General features: G+C 36.2%; 1 protein-coding gene across 3 annotated transcripts in view; it reads right to left on the bottom strand.

The window, feature by feature from the left end:
- Window positions 1–298: 298 nt before the first annotated feature.
- Window positions 299–17985, bottom strand: part of LOC114646258 (synaptotagmin-7-like) — a 527399-nt gene continuing 509712 nt past the window's right edge. For all 3 annotated transcript variants that reach the window (XM_051921809.1, XM_028794371.2, XM_051921824.1), the window contains one exon: window positions 299–10604. In XM_051921809.1, the coding sequence (XP_051777769.1) occupies window positions 10500–10604 (105 nt within the window). In that variant the 3' untranslated portion in view covers window positions 299–10499. The remainder of the gene's footprint in view (window positions 10605–17985) is intronic.

The following is a 17985-nucleotide window of genomic DNA, read 5'->3' as shown; positions in this document are numbered from 1 at the left end:
ATACATATACAACACATACACACATATGTTTAGCCAGACATAAATAGGAACCAAGAAAGGTTTTTGGTCGGTTCCTACAAAGTTTTTGGCTTTATTTTATTGCACAGATCTGAAAATAAGAGTGTTATATCCCGTCTCCCCATCCCATGTTTATCTGCAGCCCCAGCATGCTGTATTCTGCTGAAAAGGGGAGACAATGGTAACATTTTGTGCACAGTACAATCCCAAAGTATAGCGATGAAACATTAATGAAAATATGCCAGAGAAGTCTTTTGTCCAACTGTCACTTTTCTCGTACTTACAAAATAAAAAAATATATATATTTAAAAAAATGTTTAATATCATTGCAGAAACAGAAACATCAAAAAATAGGTATATGTCTTCTGATCTTGAAGGAGAGTAGGTTGGGGATTTCTAAAATGGCACACTATTGTGCTAATTTCACCTTTTTATCCAAATATTTTGTTTAATATTTTTAATATTGAATCTATCTATCTATCTATCTATCTATCTATCTATCTATCTATCTATCTATCTATCTATCTATCTATCTATCTATCTATCTATCTATCTATCTATCTATCTATCTATCTATCTATCTATCTATGCCAAAAGCATGAAAAGAAATGTTGCCATAGCCCTGTCTTAGGTAAATGTAACCCTTAAAGTAAACTGATTTAGAAGTTTTGTACACTGTCATGCTTCTGCAATGTTACTAAACAACAAATAAACATGAAAGAAGACCATTTGGTTTTAAAACATAAGAACTCATGAATAACAAATATGATTGTTTGGAATGGAGCAGGACTTTTCAGGGGAAGAGGTACCTGAGGAAACACTCTTTTTTTCTGTCACTCCCAGGGCTTTGTGACACCAACATGAATACCTCAAAAATCAAATGTCCTTATTCAAGGAGGACAATCTGCAGTTATTTCCTCTTTTCTTATAATAACAAAAAAAATCTGTATACAACAAATATTTAAACAATCTGTACATTTAGTCTGGAAAATTCACAATGCCTTTTTGTTTCTGCAGATAGACCATAAGAAAAACAACAAGCACACACGACATAACATAAAATGATTATTATTATTTATATTATTACTGATACTAAGAATAATGCATTGTTAAACCCTGACTGGGAGGGGTTCTACACCTGTACACGACAGATGCTTAAAAAAATATAAGAGTCTTGGTCTTTTCAGAAGGGCAGAGCCATGCAGGCATTAGCTTGAGAGCAAAAGGACACATTGCTGGCCGGCTTGTGTTCTTAGCACCATGTAATTAAAAGTTATCCCCACTAGAGGTCACTGCAGTCTAACTGATCAACAGCTAAAACTGTTTTGAAAATTCAGAAGGACACCTGCTTCCTTGCATCCGCCCCCAGCTGCATTGTGTCCGCTTTTCTACCGATTTTACACATTAGGTGCTCACTTAATAGTTTATTGCCACTATGAGGCTTCTAGCAGTTGACTTTATAGACTGGGAAACAAAGATTTCCAGCTGAAATGTAAAACAACAAAAGGGAAAATTAATCCTCTGTGTCATTTTCTTGCAAACTGCCATTTTTCTTTTTCTTTTCATGGAGATAAAAAATAAATCTGAAGAAGTTAAAGCTAGTGAAGCATCTTCTTTAAACGTTTTAAACTGACCACATCAGAGAATTTGGTTACATAAGAATAGGGGTAGCTGAGTTGCATCTCCTAGTCAGTTACTGCATTTTATCAACACTGTGTTCAGTCATGTTAAGACTGAAGCAACAATTACACTTTATACACTTTTACCTACTTACTGCTCGCCATTTAGTCACTTACTGCTGTGTAAAAAAAAAAATAACAAAAACCATGTTATACACAGCAGTAATTGACTAAGCTCCTATTCTGAAGTGTCACCAAGGTCTTACAAGGAAGATCTGAGGACGAGTCCCTACAAAATACTAAATCTGGGCTATCCTACTGTAATGCCATGGGGCATTAATATTAATTTCTGAAACGAAGCAAAAAACATCCTAAAATATTACAAACAGGCTGTTTGCTTTATTATTATTATTTATATGTGTACAAATGAAGAGAAGAGCCAAATTGTCCAGAAGGTATACAGGAAAATGAGTCTCATGCACAGCACTGAAATCATCAAAGTTTTTAGGAAAAGGAGCACACCTGGAATGTTAAGAAATCCACGACAATGTCACCCATCTCTTGGGCCACTTTAGCACACTGTAAAATAACACCGTACATTGATTTTCAAGATAACTCGCAACTTCTGTTAATAATGCTCTTCAAATGACTTGCACGGTGGCCTTCTAGAAATGACTGAAGTTTGGAACACTGCACTAGCTGGTATATAAAACCTTTGCGTTTTTTGAATAGATGTTTTTTGGACGTTTCATCTACTCTGGAATTCACTATAGCTATTCATGAGTTCATGACAGATATTAAGAAAAACACTAGTATCTGTAACTATCCCAGGATATAGTAAACCAAGATTTTGCAGAAAGAAAGTTACCTTGAAGATGTATGTAATCCTAGTGATTCTTTATTGTATTGGTTCTTTACATTCAGTATTAAATTTAGGTTTCCATTTGAAACTTTTTCACAAAAGGTCTTCAGGTAATCCATCATCAGCAGATGATAACCTGCTGGACCGATACCCATCTATCAATGCTTGGGCCTTGAAATACACATTCTGCAACAGAGAGCAGAGTTTAGATTTGTGTGTTTCTGAAAAAGGTACCAGGAATAGCTTTCCTTCCTGATTCTACCTTGATCCAAGATTTCAGGCATAATAGCTGATTACTGATAGCTGATTAACAAATATGGGGCATACAGAAGATCTTAATTCTCCTCTAGTACAAATATTTGCTCAGAGTTAGTGAAAACAGTACAATTACCTGAGGAGGCTTTCAAAAAGATTATAAGTAGTCAGGAACTGATGAATACCCTGGCCATTGTCCTTTTTCAGTGACACCACTTTAGTTGAAAGTTAAAACTGAGTTATGCTAGTATTATTGTTACTGAAACTTCAAACTAAAGTCCTAAACCCAAATCAAAGCAAGCTATTTCAATTGTATTAAACATTGAATTTTAACCATTTGCATGTCTGTAAATACCCAGAAGAAATATTAGTTAAGATTAAATTTAAAACGCTCAATGACAAAATTAATGACAAAAGAATGGGACCAAATGGATTATTGCTACATAAACTTAATGTAGTACTGAATCTTAGAATGTTTTGCTTAGAGATATTACTCTGAAAAGTTTTGAGAAAGAGTTTTCTTACAACGTTATTAAAGCTGGGCATTTTTAGTGGCATTTAAACAACAGCAGTTGCTGCAGAGATGGAAATAACTAACTTAATTTTTGCAGGAAAATTCAAAAAGCATAATGTTGAATTACCATATACAATGAACACCAGTCAGAGCTGTAGAGTAATAAAAGATGGCTCATAAACTGAAAGAACACTATGCATTTTACTTATACAAGTCTCAGCATGTGATAATCAAAAGAAAAAAACTCCTGTCTTAAAAGGCAGCGAGACCTGTGGCACCTTATTATCGCCTAAAAAGATTGATAATGTTAATAATATGCTTTTTAAATATTATATAATACTTAACCATTATTAATGCAAAAATAAATTTCAGATAAAGCATATTAAAAGTATAAATCTGGCTTTCTGCATGCATGGCTCATATAGAACTGAAATATTGCTTCGCCATGGCATTGTTCACTTTTATGTAGTCGCCTGTCAAAATGATGTAGTGCTGTGTACACCACAAGTGTCTTCAAATAATTTAGGTGCACTGACCTTATCAGTGGTTCTTAGGTACACAAGCATACTGTATAGATACACTGTATATATATATATATATATATATATATATATATATATATATACACACACACACTATATATATTGATAATTCATTTATGGATAACCGTTCATCTATCCATCAGTTCATTAGTCACCACACATGCATGAGGACAAAGCCTAGTAACTCTGAGCACAAATTTGGAGCCAGATCTGGAGGGGACATCAGTACACTACAGGTCACTCTGTGCCCAGATCCCGACCCCACCCCCCCCAAATCCATACTAAACAATCTTCTCCCAAACTGGCCCCATACAAGTGTGTGTGTATGTGAGCAGGCCCCGGGATGGACTGGTACCCTGTCTAGGGACGTTTCATCGTGGGTGCCCAGTGTAGCACCTGTCCCAACATTACTCTGAATGGGATTAAGCAGGTTATGTTGTTGTGCCATAAGTGATTCTACATAAATGATGTTAACTGACTGTGCACACCACTGCAAGCGTAACCTGGAACAACACTATTTTCCCCCCTAACAATAACATTCTGCTAATGAAATAATAAATTGTACATACCATTCTATCATGATAAAAACCATTTCTGGTCTGATCATATTCCCAACCATATTTATCTTATGTTACCCCTAAATTTGATTAAGTGGGTTTGAGAATGTTAAGTTACTTTTGAACAATTTCATGTTAACAAGAGAAAAAAAAATTGCTTGCTGAACAAAACTAGTTTTCAACTAAATGATATAATATACTCTATGCTACATTTACTTGAAACTTTTCCACAATTTCAAAGTTAAATTAATATTTCAACAATATCTTAGTTAAGAAAAATAAATATTGCATTTAATTGTATAAATAAATCACTAACAATTGCTATTAATATTGTGTTCTTAAACCTGCTCAATCTGGTTCAGGGTCATGGAGGGCAGAGCCTATCCTGGCAGCACTGAGTGCAAAGCAGGAACAAACTGAATGAAGCACCAGTCGTTCACTCATACACACACCCGCACAGGGCTAATTTAGAATCATCAACCAACCTAACAAGCTCATCTTTGGGGGTGAGGGAGAAAAAGTAAAATACCTGAAGGAAAACCCATGGAAAAGCAGACAGAAGATGCATACTCCATAGGGACAGATCTGAGGGCCAGCCACAGGGTTTAAACCTAGTAGCTGAATCCATGAGGCGGAGTACTATCCACTATCCCATTCTAGATTTTTGAATTCATATCTGAAATGACTAAACGTACTAGAGAATACACTGTAAAACTCCCCAGATGTGCACCATTTACAACAGTGATTATATTGTCATTCATTTTGTCTGTGGAACTGCGTGCTCCTTACCCATCAATGACTTGATCCAATTTGCATTTCTATCTTTACACATTTGTAAAACCAGCCATGAAAATAATACAACGTACCCATTAAAAAATAAAGTAGGACACATTCTGTATGTTTATAGATGTCAGCTGATTTTATCTTTTTAGCATTGTGCTTACATACACTTGTTCATGATTAATTATTAATAGAATACAACTCAAATATTTTTAGAAGACACCCTTCTGTATTTTAAACAGCTGAAAGCAAAGTTTTTTGCTTCTTGCAAGTGTAATTGTTGCTTCCAAACTTTTGAATACAAAGACAAACTAGAGGTTTTATTTTCGGAAAACTTTTGGACGGGACAGGGTGATATAAATGCTCTGTGAAGCAGAGTATGGCCAGTGGCATAAGCCTCCTTCAGTTTCATAACTTAATATTAAAATGTTTTTAACAACCCTAATGAGTATAAGCTTCCTTTAGTAGCGTAATATATTATTGATACGTTTCTAACAACCCTAATGAAAAGTATGAAAATCCAATACCATTTGCTCCCTTGATTGGGCAAAGAGACATTTTGATTTTCACCCCATCTTAGTTTTAAAACGCCATGAAGAAAGTCTCACGTTTTCTCTTTGAGGCTCTGTTTCAAGGAAGTATTTAGTCCTTGTGTGGAAATAACAGGTATTCAGAAAATAGTTTTTTCAGCTGTTTGTGTTTCCTTTTTCACTTCAAAGCTGCGTGACACTTAAATTAAGGTATTGCTGTTTCAATTTAGGGAGTTCATAACCAATATATTGTAGTGGGTGGTGGCAAGGCTCTCACTTTACTTAGCATCTGGATCTATATAGTTGTATTTTATCAGATGATGATAATGTCAGAGGGTATCACAATGTCCTGATGCCAATTGAGAGAGCCCAGTTCTGGCCAGAATTTTCATGTCAAAAATGTCAGTGAGTATGACTAAAAATTGAATGGGGAAATGAGTTTAAATATATCACAACAATTTATTAATATTTACCAGATTTGAAAAAAAAAAAAACTTGTACTATTAGCTCTGTAATAAGGGTATACCTGTATGTTTGACATTAATGGAAATGTCACATTTTTCAAAGCTGATTGGATTGATTCCAGAATTAAGGTTTTGGCTAAGTTTAACAGCTGGGTGCCCTTCCTGACACTAACCCCCTCTATTCATCTGGTTTGGGACTGGCACCAAGTTGGGTCTAGTTTGCCTCCATGGTCATGGGATAAAAAGTCCAATAATCCTGGAGCATGCTTTTTGCTGATGAATTTGTGTTGTGTAGTGCCAGAAAAGGGGAAGTGAAGAAGAAGTTGGAAGAATGGAGAAGGGCTTTGGCTAGAGGGCTGAAGATAAATAGGAACAAGACAGAATATATAAGGTTTAATGATGATCAGGATTCATAATTTAGCTTAAAGGGTGGATACATTTAAATATCTGTGATCAGCTGTAGCCCATGATGGAAATTTAGATGCAGAATTAACCTATAGAGTGCAATGTGGAAGGAACAATTGGAAAAAGGGATCAGGAGTATTGTGTGGTTGAAGAACTGAGGCGAAGGTTAAAGATAAGATTTTCAAGACAGAGAAAGACCAGCAATGGTGTATGGAGGGGTAAAGGGGGCACAGGAAAAGAAGTTAGATGTGGCAGAAGTGAAATGTTGAGATAGATGTGTGTAGTTACAAAAAAGGACAGAACTGAAATGAGACAATCAGATGTACAACAAAAGTGGGAGAGAAATCTAAGAGAGTACAGGAAAGTTAGTTGACGTAGTATAGACCTGTGATGAGGAGAGACAATGAATATGTGGACAAAAGACTGATGGAATGGAAGTACAGTGATCCCGCCGCATTATCGCGGTTCAGCTATTGCACCCCTGCTACATCACAGATTTATTAATATTGTTATGTGGGCCTCGCTTACCCACCCCCGGGTTTGGTTTACCGGATAAACAATTTAAAGAGATTGTTATTTTCATGGGAATTGATACGTATGCATTATTTTCACTTTTACTTTAAAACTTTTGTAAAAACAATATTTGTCCTTTTTTTCCTGCCCCGGGCGTGGTTAAATCTCTTTCTCGCGGGACTTATAACGCTGCTCGCATTGTGAAGGGGGGGTCTGAATGCATGCTAAAGAGATGCGATCAGTTCAGCTGCTGTCTTGCTGCTGCTGCTGGCCAGCTATGTGCTGTGCTTGTCGCGCTTTGCGTCAATCACTTAAAAGCCTGTACAGCAGCTGTCCTTTTGCCATTTCACGTCTCTGCCGCTAGCATTCTGAAGGAGGAGGAGGAGGAAGGGGGTAGTGTGTGAGGGCTGAACGCACGCTAAGGAGAAGTGCTCAGATCATCTGCTGAATGCACGCTAAGGAGAAGTGCTCAGATCATCTGCTGGCTTGCTGCAGCTGCTGCTGGCAAGCTGCGTGTTCTGCTTGTCGTTGTCTTAAGAGCTGGGAGCACCTGAAGTGTGTCTTCCAAAAGCATTCCAACAGCTGCTAGGTTAGATGTCAGTGAACTTGTGTTAAATTGTTTGTAAGTAGGGCGTGACGTGCAAAAGTCACCGTCTCACGGGTTTTGCTTCCTAAGGTTGTAATGTCTAGTCTTGCGTGTTATCAATGTGTCTCTCTGAGATGACCTGGTCTCGATCGCTTCACTCAACTAACACCCCCCCAAACCCCCCAAGAGACATACTACGCTCCTGCCACTTCACGTCTCTCATGCTCGCATTGTGAAGGGGGAGAGTTGAACACATGCTAAGGAGAAGTAGACGGATCAGCTACTGGCTTTGTGTTGCTTCTGCCAAGATTCCTGTTCTGCTTGTCGCTCTGTGCGTCGATCATTTAAAAGCCTGTACAGCAGCTGTCCTGTCTCACTGCCTTGTCTTGCGTGACATTAAAATGTCTCTTGCGGGATGTCAAATTGTCTTCTGAGAAGATCAAGCCTCATCTCCCTGGTCTCCCTGCCAAGATTTTTTTTTATAATAGAGAGATGTTACTCATATCCTTAGTACGACATCCACATATCATATGTGTTTACAAAGTGTGTTTTAATAAGTTTACATATGTTTAAAGCATGTGGGAGGGGTATTTTAAGGCTTAAACTATAAAAAAAAAGTTTATTTATATGGTCTTTCTATATCGCAGATTTTCACCTATCGCTGATGGGTCTGGATCAGGGCCGGATTTATATGAAAAGAGGCCCTAGGCTATTCCACTTATGAGGCCCTTTCACCTTCCATTTTTAAGTTTGTAAATTACATGAGAGATAATAAAATTTTGCTAACAATTTGAATGTAGGCCCCTCTTGATCTTGAGGCCCTAGGCTGAAGCCTAGTTAGCCTATAGGAAAATCCGGCCCTGGTCTGGATCGTAACTTCTGCGATAGGCAGGGGATCACTGTAAAGAGAAGAGAAAATGAGGGAGGCCAAAGTGAAGGTGGATGGATAAAGTAAAAATGGATCTGAAGGAAAAACATTTGACTGAGGAGGAGGTGCAGGACTGAGCTATATAGCTAAGGTTGTTCTGTACTGAGAAGGTTGATCAAGCACATCGACCCAACATATAAGTGGGAGAAGACAAAGAGGAAAAAGAAAAAGAAGGATATTATGGTTACAGTCAAAACCTAGATTCTCCCTAAAGTAAGAACAAGAAGACTAACCAGTGGCACCCTCTTGTAGTGATGGGAAAACTGACACACTCCAAGGCTGAAATAAGGTATTACCTAGCAACAATATTTTGTCCTCAGTTAATATTGTCAACATGTAAACACATTTATGAGAAAAATACTTTCTGCAACCTGAAACTAATAGTATGATAAAACTTTAAGGAATACTCAGTTATAAGCAACCAATACATTGTATGAAATTATCCCATCCATCAAAGTTTTTAAGTTATCCCAATGCCTCCTTGCCTCTGCAGAAACACAACATTGGCTGGCTTGGATGAAAGAAGGCTGGCAGACTGAATGTTTAATTATTACATATCCACCACATCTCTTTTCAAGTAAAGTGATTTTGACAGTTATACAACAAATAGGGATGTGTTGGAATGGCTTTACTGGTTGAAACATACTGTAATGATGCCTCTGAACGTCTTCAATGTTTAAAATGGAATTTGAAAAGATGTGTCATGAGGGAGAGACAACCAACCACAAGTGAGAGAAGAAACAGAGGAAACAGTGCTGCCGCCTAGGATATACAAGAGATCCTGGGGTTGTACCTTGTGTGCAAGGCGGCAGGCAGGAATCCCATCAGCCAGCTCTCAGCTCTGCCTCTTCTAAATCAAACCAGCCCTTAACTCATTACCCCTCCCTTTAAATGTTCATTTAATTATTAAATGCTTGCATTTTGTTAAACAAAAGTGCAGATTAATGTTTATACTGAGCCACACACTCTGTAGCCAGCATCAAAAAATAAATAAATAAATTAAACAAACAGCATAAAAACTCAAAATGTGAGCACAAGAGCTCTTTTGTTTACTGTTCTTTACAGGGAAAACACAAACACACGCACACACCAACAAACACAATTGCGTGTGAGAGATGCCTTGGCCAAACCCCCCCCAACCTCACTTTTGATCCATAATCAACCCCTCCATTCCATTGGATAGGCCCCCTCGATCTTTTTGGAAATGTCTGTTGGCAATATAGGCCATGGATGTGAAACGAAGGGTCAATGATCTATCCCAACTGGGGGGTTCAGTGGTTTCTCATTCAAAGACTGAAAAGTCTGTCTCATTGTCTTTTTGTGACTTCTAAGGGATTCATATAGAAAGCTATATTCTTCTTTTTTACCTCTAAGTCAGGAGCTACATCACACCACACACCGTAGGAACAGACAACAAATTATTAATGGATTTCTTTTGTGCCAGTGCCAGAAAAAAAGTTCTTTTTTAAAAGAAACAGCGACAGCAGAGGTTCACAAAGAAGGACACTCAGCTAGGCTGTAGGGAGTGGACCCCTGGACACACAGGTCATCATTTACTCCATTACTGCTTGAAAATAGATAGATAGATAGATAGATAGATAGATAGATAGATAGATAGATAGATAGATAGATAGATAGATAGATAGATAGATAGATAGATAGATAGATAGATAGATAGATAGATAGATAGATAGATAGATAGATGGCTGAAGTTGTACCCGTTTAGCGAATTGGCTGCCAACGAGCTCTCAGTGCTTCTTTTGTGCATATAAAATAGGGGGTCTTTAACTGATTTCATAGGCAACCAATCCCTTCCCCAGTTGATGAGATTCTATTTCAATTCCTCATTTTGATTGCTTGTATTTCTTAGCAGATTCCGCGTTGCGTTGCTCAAGTGGTTGACAGAGAGAAGAAGGAGTTCAAGCCTCACGCCTTCAGTTGGTGCCACTGAGCCACAGCCTGGCGTGGTCTTGCAATCATGTCCTTCCAGTGTTTGACTTCTCCTGGGCCGCTCTTCCAAGACAAATAAATCTGTAAAAAAAAAACAAAAAAAACAGTCCAATAGAAAGAAAACAGGTTGAACAGTCTTAATGCACTGCTATACATGCTAAGGTATTATTGACACATAAAAAAACCTGTATGACACAAGTAACTTTTATTTATCAGTAAAGAAATGTAGTTTTCTTATTTATTATTTATTAAAACTAAAACATATACAGCTGGAACTTGTAAACTGTACATATAATGAAGCTTACAAAACTAATGTAACGCCATTATCTTTATGTTTCATTGACCATATATTTAAATATTATATATCACATTAAAAACTATCTATAACATGTACTTGTTTAATAGTCATATACATCAGTTATACAGATTACATAATCAAAACAGTAAAAATATCTTATCTTGAGACAGTAATCAAACATTTTAAGTAGGGCTACATATTAAACTTGGTTAAATCCACCTTTAAATGAGTTCCCAGTTCTTACGTTTGAAAAGAATAAGCTGCAGGTTTTATTGTTCTGTTCTTTCACTGCACAGCTCTCTCTGTCTCGCTCTCTGACTGATGCCTCTGCCTAGTACCCTTCTGGGGAGCCCAGCATATATACTGGTAATACTGCCCAAGCAATGCTCTGCCTTCGCCTTTGACATAACAACATCTGTCAGGGTCTTGCTGTACCCTGCTGCAGTCATTTTTTCATGTCTGCAACACTTCTTCCTATCATGTTTTTTGAAAAAAATTATATTAAAATAAAGGTTGACTCAGTAATTGAGGTTTTCAAGTTTAGCCTCATGACATGGCAAGGGTGGACTCCTGTGCCTTGTGAAATTTTGAGACATTTAATTGCTGTATTTTTCCATTGGTCTGTTCTCTTTCACTTTCACTCCAGAGCAAGATCCCAAGATACTTCATCTCCTCTACTTGGGATAGCTACTCACCTGCCGAGAATAAGCCAATCTTTCCTCACAAGGTATAATGTCCTCAGAATGGATATATCACTCATCTTCCCATGCGTCTGTGAGCCACCAAGGAACAAACTACTCAAATACACTCTGGAGTTACAGTCACTGAAGGTTACTCCTTAATAATCCATAAAAGCAGAAAGAACTGGTCCACTGTTCTCTGACCTTATATTATGATGTCTCTCAAAACTGTAATTTATGTGTAAATAAAGAGTTCTCTCAGTTTTTTTTCTTAATTATATCTAAAAACGGATAACATCTTCTGCTATCTCCCTGACTTCAACATTCATATACTGACTGACCTTCAATGCTAAATCTCACATCTTTCCATCATCTTCATCGTCTAAGTTTAATGGCTGTTTTAGTGTTCATCCAGATTAAATGCCTACCAAATTAGTTTCCTCCTCTCTCTGTGGTGCCCAGCATCTTTCAGGGTGAAACCTTTACTTTTATAATCAAGGGTCTGCTGGAGTAGAAAATTTTAAGGCTGGATGCCTGCCCTTACACTAAACTCTTCATCATCACCAGTTTAATGACTATTTTAGGGTTTACCCAGATTAAATCATTGTTCACCAAATCAATTTCCTCCACTATCTGTGGAGACCAGCATCTCTCGGGGTAAAAACCTTTACTTTAATAATCAAGGGTGTATTGGAGCAGAAGATTTTAAGGCTGAATGCCTGCCCTGACAACAAACTCTTTTGGTCACTTAGTATGACACACAAGAGGAACGGTAACCAGGTTACAGTAAAATGTTATTCTTTCCAATTCACTAAAAACTTCTAATTATTTAGCACACCTTATAATTACTTATCTACTAGAGAATAAGAAGAATACTGCAAAAACATTACACAGTAAAAACTGAAATATCACTTTCACCTGAGATGCAGCAGCAGCAATTAAGGAGAATTTTGCCAATCTGTAGCTGTTGCTGAAAAAGGCTAAATCTCTGTGTTTTAGTAAATCCAAACTATCTTCAATGTAAAACTACTTATCCATGCTTTATTTTATTTAATAAAAACATTTATTAAAATATTTTTCACACCTGATTCTCAGCAGACCTCATGTCAAAAGAGTTATGGAGATTGATGTTCACAATATGTTGTATATAACCTATATGATTTTTTTATATTTTGAGTTTCCGGATTTCCAATTAACGGTGGATTTAGAATTAAATAAAGAACTATAAAATGCATCTGACATTGTTAAAAAAACAAGTACTGATAATTGGCTTGAGAGTAAGTGCTGCTCAGGGCCAGTGAGTTAGTCCAATAAAAACAAATTAAGTTGTAGTTGTGCTCTTTTAGTATGTACCTGTTCCCAAACCTAGTGTTTTGGATAGCTCACTCTCACAACTGATAGCGCGCTAGATGCAATTTTTTATGCATGTATCGGTATCCTGAGCTGCCACCCATTTGTCAAGGATATCAATAGATCTGCTTCCTATGCAATGATGAAATGTTATTCTCTAAAGCTTTGAAACAGATGTATGAAATGAAAAGGTTCCTCAGACCCATATAAAGGCACGGATGAACAGCCACTTTCAAAGCACACAATTCAATAGACACTAGGATGAAGAAACATAGCAGAAGCAAGCGGGCAACTAAGCAAGCTTACTCTCTTAATTATTGGACTGGATAAGGAAACCAGAAGTCAAGGGGGTAATGTGTTTTTGCATGGTTTTAGAAAATTTTATTTAACCTCCAACTGCTTGAGCATAATCTGTAATATACAGCTTTTCTATTGGGTAGTGTGATTAAAAAACAAACATGCTCGATGTATGACCTCAAAAATAACATGAGTAAAACATAAAAATAGCCAGTAAAAACCACCTTTAAACATAAAACAGGATAAGAGATCACCTGAAACATTCATCTTGTGATTAAAATCATAACCTCAATCCACAGTATTAAACATATTGCTTTTACAGAAAAGAAGCATTTGCACAACAAGTAAAGGAGTACAATATTTTTTGGAGGTTAGATGCCAACACACCACCAGTTACAATTTTAGTTAAAATATATTTGCAAATATCGGTAATAGAAATTTGCACAAACAAAAATGAGTGTCATACATTAATGTTAAAATGGCCTGCCATATTAATTACTGTGTGTTCGTTTTTTTGTATAATATTTAAACTCTTATTCAGTTCAGATTATCTTCAAGTCAGCAGCTAAGGTATTCACACCTGAAACTTACAGAAGATTTAAAGACATACTGTAAATATGTTGAAGAAAGTAGGTCTAGTGTCTAACTTTACTACTGGCAACTTATCATATCAAACATCTTAGAAAGTCAAAACATGGACAAAAATGATATGTCATTAAATCTCTACATGGGTGTTTGGTTATGACTATTTGATTAAACATAGTCACTGGAAGATTGTTGATTGGAAATGCAAATACACAAATATAATTCTGTCTATAAACAAGAAATGACCTCAACCAGAAATAATTTCAGAGGGGAAAACCATGCAATGTAAACACATGCTGATAAAATGTTAATGATATCAAAGGCAGAAGGCAGTTTCTTTAAAGGAACAAATTGCAAAGCTTTAGATAATAAATGAGCAACAGTAATAACAACATGATGACCTTTAGATGTTAAAAAGCCAACAATAAAATTCATGGAGATACTTAACCAAGCATCACCTTCTGAAAAGACATGGATTATTGAACACCAGAAAAGAAATAACTCAAAAGCTTACTTTACTAAAACATTCAGATTATACTTTATTCATCTTAGGAAAAGCACATCCATGAGGAGTAATATGTTTAAAATTGTGTGAAAAATAAATTGACAGCAGCAGCCTCTCTATTTTTATATCTAGAAATCATAACATTAAATTGAGAAAAAAACACAAGTCGGACTGAGTTATTGTCATTTTGTAGTCTGTAAATAAGAAAGTTTCTTTTTATTTATAGAAGCTTTGAAGAAGTGAATAGCTCATTCTAGGAAATATGCTCATTCTTTAGGAGCAGTTTTATAGCTAACAGTTACCGATTACCAAAAATCATCATTTCTTTCTGCACAAAACAGTTAACAGGAAATCTATATGTGTGAATGTATTTGAGTATCAAGCATAGAGTGAGATTTAACAGTTCTAATTCCAAAATGAAAATCACACTGCTACAAAGTCAAAGTCAAATCAGACTGTTTTACTAAGGAGCAATAGCCAACAATGACTTGCAATATTGTTATACCAGTAATGGCACACTGCATGATAACGTGCAGTGAATACACTTGACTTGAGTATTCCTAATTTTCATTCACTTTCTCTGTACGTTTAGCATTTGTTTGCTCAGAAGTTGATGCACTTGCTGCTTCCTGAGCAGCTTTTCTTTTCTCCACCCTAGCGACCCGCTTCTTCTATTCTTTTGTCGGCATCTTTTCACATTAAAACTGATTAAGTCAATGTTTGTGTTGCAATTACTTAGTACATTTTTCTAATTTTTTCATTTAAGCGGGCACTTAAGTCTTCAATCTGCCTCAAGAATGATTTAAGATATGAAGAGATAGTGGAAGTGATGGCGAAGGTGGTAGGGATGAGAACGGCTCCCATACGCATGCACCGCATGGCCAACACTGCTGGCCGCTGCCGAGAGCTGATTTTACAATAAAATAAAATAAAAAGATGAATAACCTTGGAGGTCAGTCATCACCCTGAAAGCACATAGTAGATGTCACATAGTATATGTGTACCAAATTTCAGGTCAATAGGTCAAACGGTTTGTGAGCTACAGGTGATTTAATATCCTGGACAGACAAACGGACAGCCATGGTAGCATATTATATAAGAAGATGTTTGTAAGTTACATTCCAAGACAGGATATTTTTGAGTCATAACTGGGGATATTATATTACTAAAATGTGCAAAAAGCCTTATTATTATTGAAAATTTAAATAACCATTTGTGATATACAACTATTATTTATTTTTGTTCTTTTCTATGTATAAATGTGAAGTTGTCTTCACAGAAAATGCTATGTAAAGTAAATCTAAATTGAATTGAATCTTCTGTAGTAATTAGTAAATCTTAAATTGCATACATGAGGTTTAAAATGGGGAATTTTAACCAGGAAATTATTTAAACATTTAACTTTAGATGAATCAACAAGCAATATAGTCTCCCTAAAACATATCTGAAGAGGTATAAAATTGATGTTTTTTTTACCTAATTTAGCAAATATATTATGCTTTCTTAAATAAGTAAAGACCACTCAAAAATATGTTTTATATGTTTCTTTGGGAAAATCAAAATATTATCTACTGTAGTTTAACAGCAACATAAACCTCTACAATTTTAAATATATTAATAAAATGACTGAAATATAGTTTTTCCATTTTCTGGTCCATATGGCACAGTGTGAAGTTCATTGTGACTAGTGTTTTGAAGCCTGACTTCTTTGTTACACTCCCTGATATAAGCTATGCACTCTGCATCATTTTTAGAAAAAGAAATGTCCATAAGAAATGAAACTAAATAAGGTAGATCACTACTTTTACTGTTTTATTTTCAAACCCCTTTAATCAATACACTACCAAAAATATATTTCCTTGCCTATTAAACACTGTATGAAGCTTTGATAACCACGAGTACCCACAAATAATATATTCTAGAAAAATTATTTTAAAAAAAAGTATTTTCTGGATTTCCCATAGTTGCCAAATTATTTGTCTCAGAACTAAAAGTCTTTCCGTGTAATGCTTCAAATTTCATTAAGAAGTTAACAATTAATTATTTCAGCATTACATTTTTCAGGTCTGGTGGCAAGATGATGGTATGCATCAACCTTGTATGCTAAGGCTAAGTCAAAGGATAGGACTTTTCCAGTGATTTTCAGTTGTAGCCTTCAATTACATAATCTTAGCAAGTCAGTGGCAGTCGGTGATGTGCTCCCGTAAAGCAGGTCACGTAAAGTGACATATCCATCGAATCACTCCAACCAGTCTGCGTCTTGATTTTGTCTTTATTTGTAGGGGCAGCCTCTGTGTGCATAAGTGCTGATAGCCAATAAATGCTCATCCAAAAGTACGAGGTGTGATCAAAAAGTACGGTGAATGTTGATGCAGAGTACCACCCAAAACGCAGCTCAAAACAATTCAATGCAGGTTCTGACATGTCCATCATAGAGCCTAATTTGTGACAAGTTTCAACTTGTTTGATACTGTCCGTCGTTTGTGAGCCACTGTTGAGTTCAAATGTGTTTTTCAAGTTTGTCGTTAATGATGGATATCAAGCAACGCATTAACATGAAATGTCATTTCAAATTGTAAAACACTCAGGAAATCCATCAGATGTTAAAATCGGTTTATGGTGACACTGCACCGACAATTAAGACTGTTTACAAGTGGTTTGATCGATTTTGTAATGGATCCGACTCAGTTGAAGATGAGAAGATGAGAAAAGATCAGGATGTCCTTCAACATCAATAACCGAGGAAAATGTTGAAACTGTTTCATTCTTTATCATGACAACGCTCCTTGTCACACATCTATTCTAGTATGACAATTTCTGTCGAATAAAAACATTGTGCTGTGTCTGCATTCACCTTATTCGCTGGATCTGGCATCGTGCAACTTCTGGCTGTTCCCTAAATTGAAAATGACCATGAAAGGCAAACGATTTCAATCCATTGAGGACATCCAGGCAGCCACGACAGCCCAACTAAACAACTCTCGAAAGAAAACTTCAGAACTACTTCACATAGTGGCAGGAGTGTTGGGGAAGTGAATTCAAAGTGGAGGAGAGTATTTTAAGGGTGACTAGTAGTTGTAAATCTTTTACTGCAATAAACGTTTCTTTTTTAAAACATTCACCATATTTTTTGATCACATATTGGCTGTCACAAAAAGAGGTGAGCAGAACTGTGCTGGAATACTGGTGATTGGTCAGTAAAGTGGACATGCCCGGTGATTTTCAGTCATTTAAATTGTCATTGTCTGGCAACAAGATCAGCAATTGTGGTTGGCAAATCTGACACAGCCCATGACTAGAAGTCACGTAATGTGACACTGTCTTTATCTGACTGAAACTTACTTATGTAACTATAGATTTCACTTCTAACAGAAACAATGAGCTCTGACTTGAATTGCTTTGTTTTCTGTTATGTCATGTCATATTTTTTCCCATACTATCCTCTCTCTATCCGTAGTGGTATAATAAATATTTACTTAGAGTTTATCTATGAGTTATGGAGGTATACAAAGATGCCCCTAATACTACACACATTAGGGCATAACTTACATCATCTAGTCCTCTCTAACTTGAAGAATTAGATAAGGCTAACAAGACAAGGCAATCAACACATAACTGGTGTTAATTTGCCATTTTTATCATTTCTAAACTTACTTATGTAACTATAGATATCACTTCTAACAGAAACAATGAACTCTGACTTGAATTATCTTGAAATGGGTACTTGAAAAACAAACTTGCTTCAGG

This window comes from Erpetoichthys calabaricus, chromosome 2 (genome assembly GCF_900747795.2).
Source record: "Erpetoichthys calabaricus chromosome 2, fErpCal1.3, whole genome shotgun sequence".
NCBI lineage: Eukaryota > Metazoa > Chordata > Cladistia > Polypteriformes > Polypteridae > Erpetoichthys > Erpetoichthys calabaricus.
This window is presented reverse-complemented; position numbering and strand designations above follow the sequence as displayed.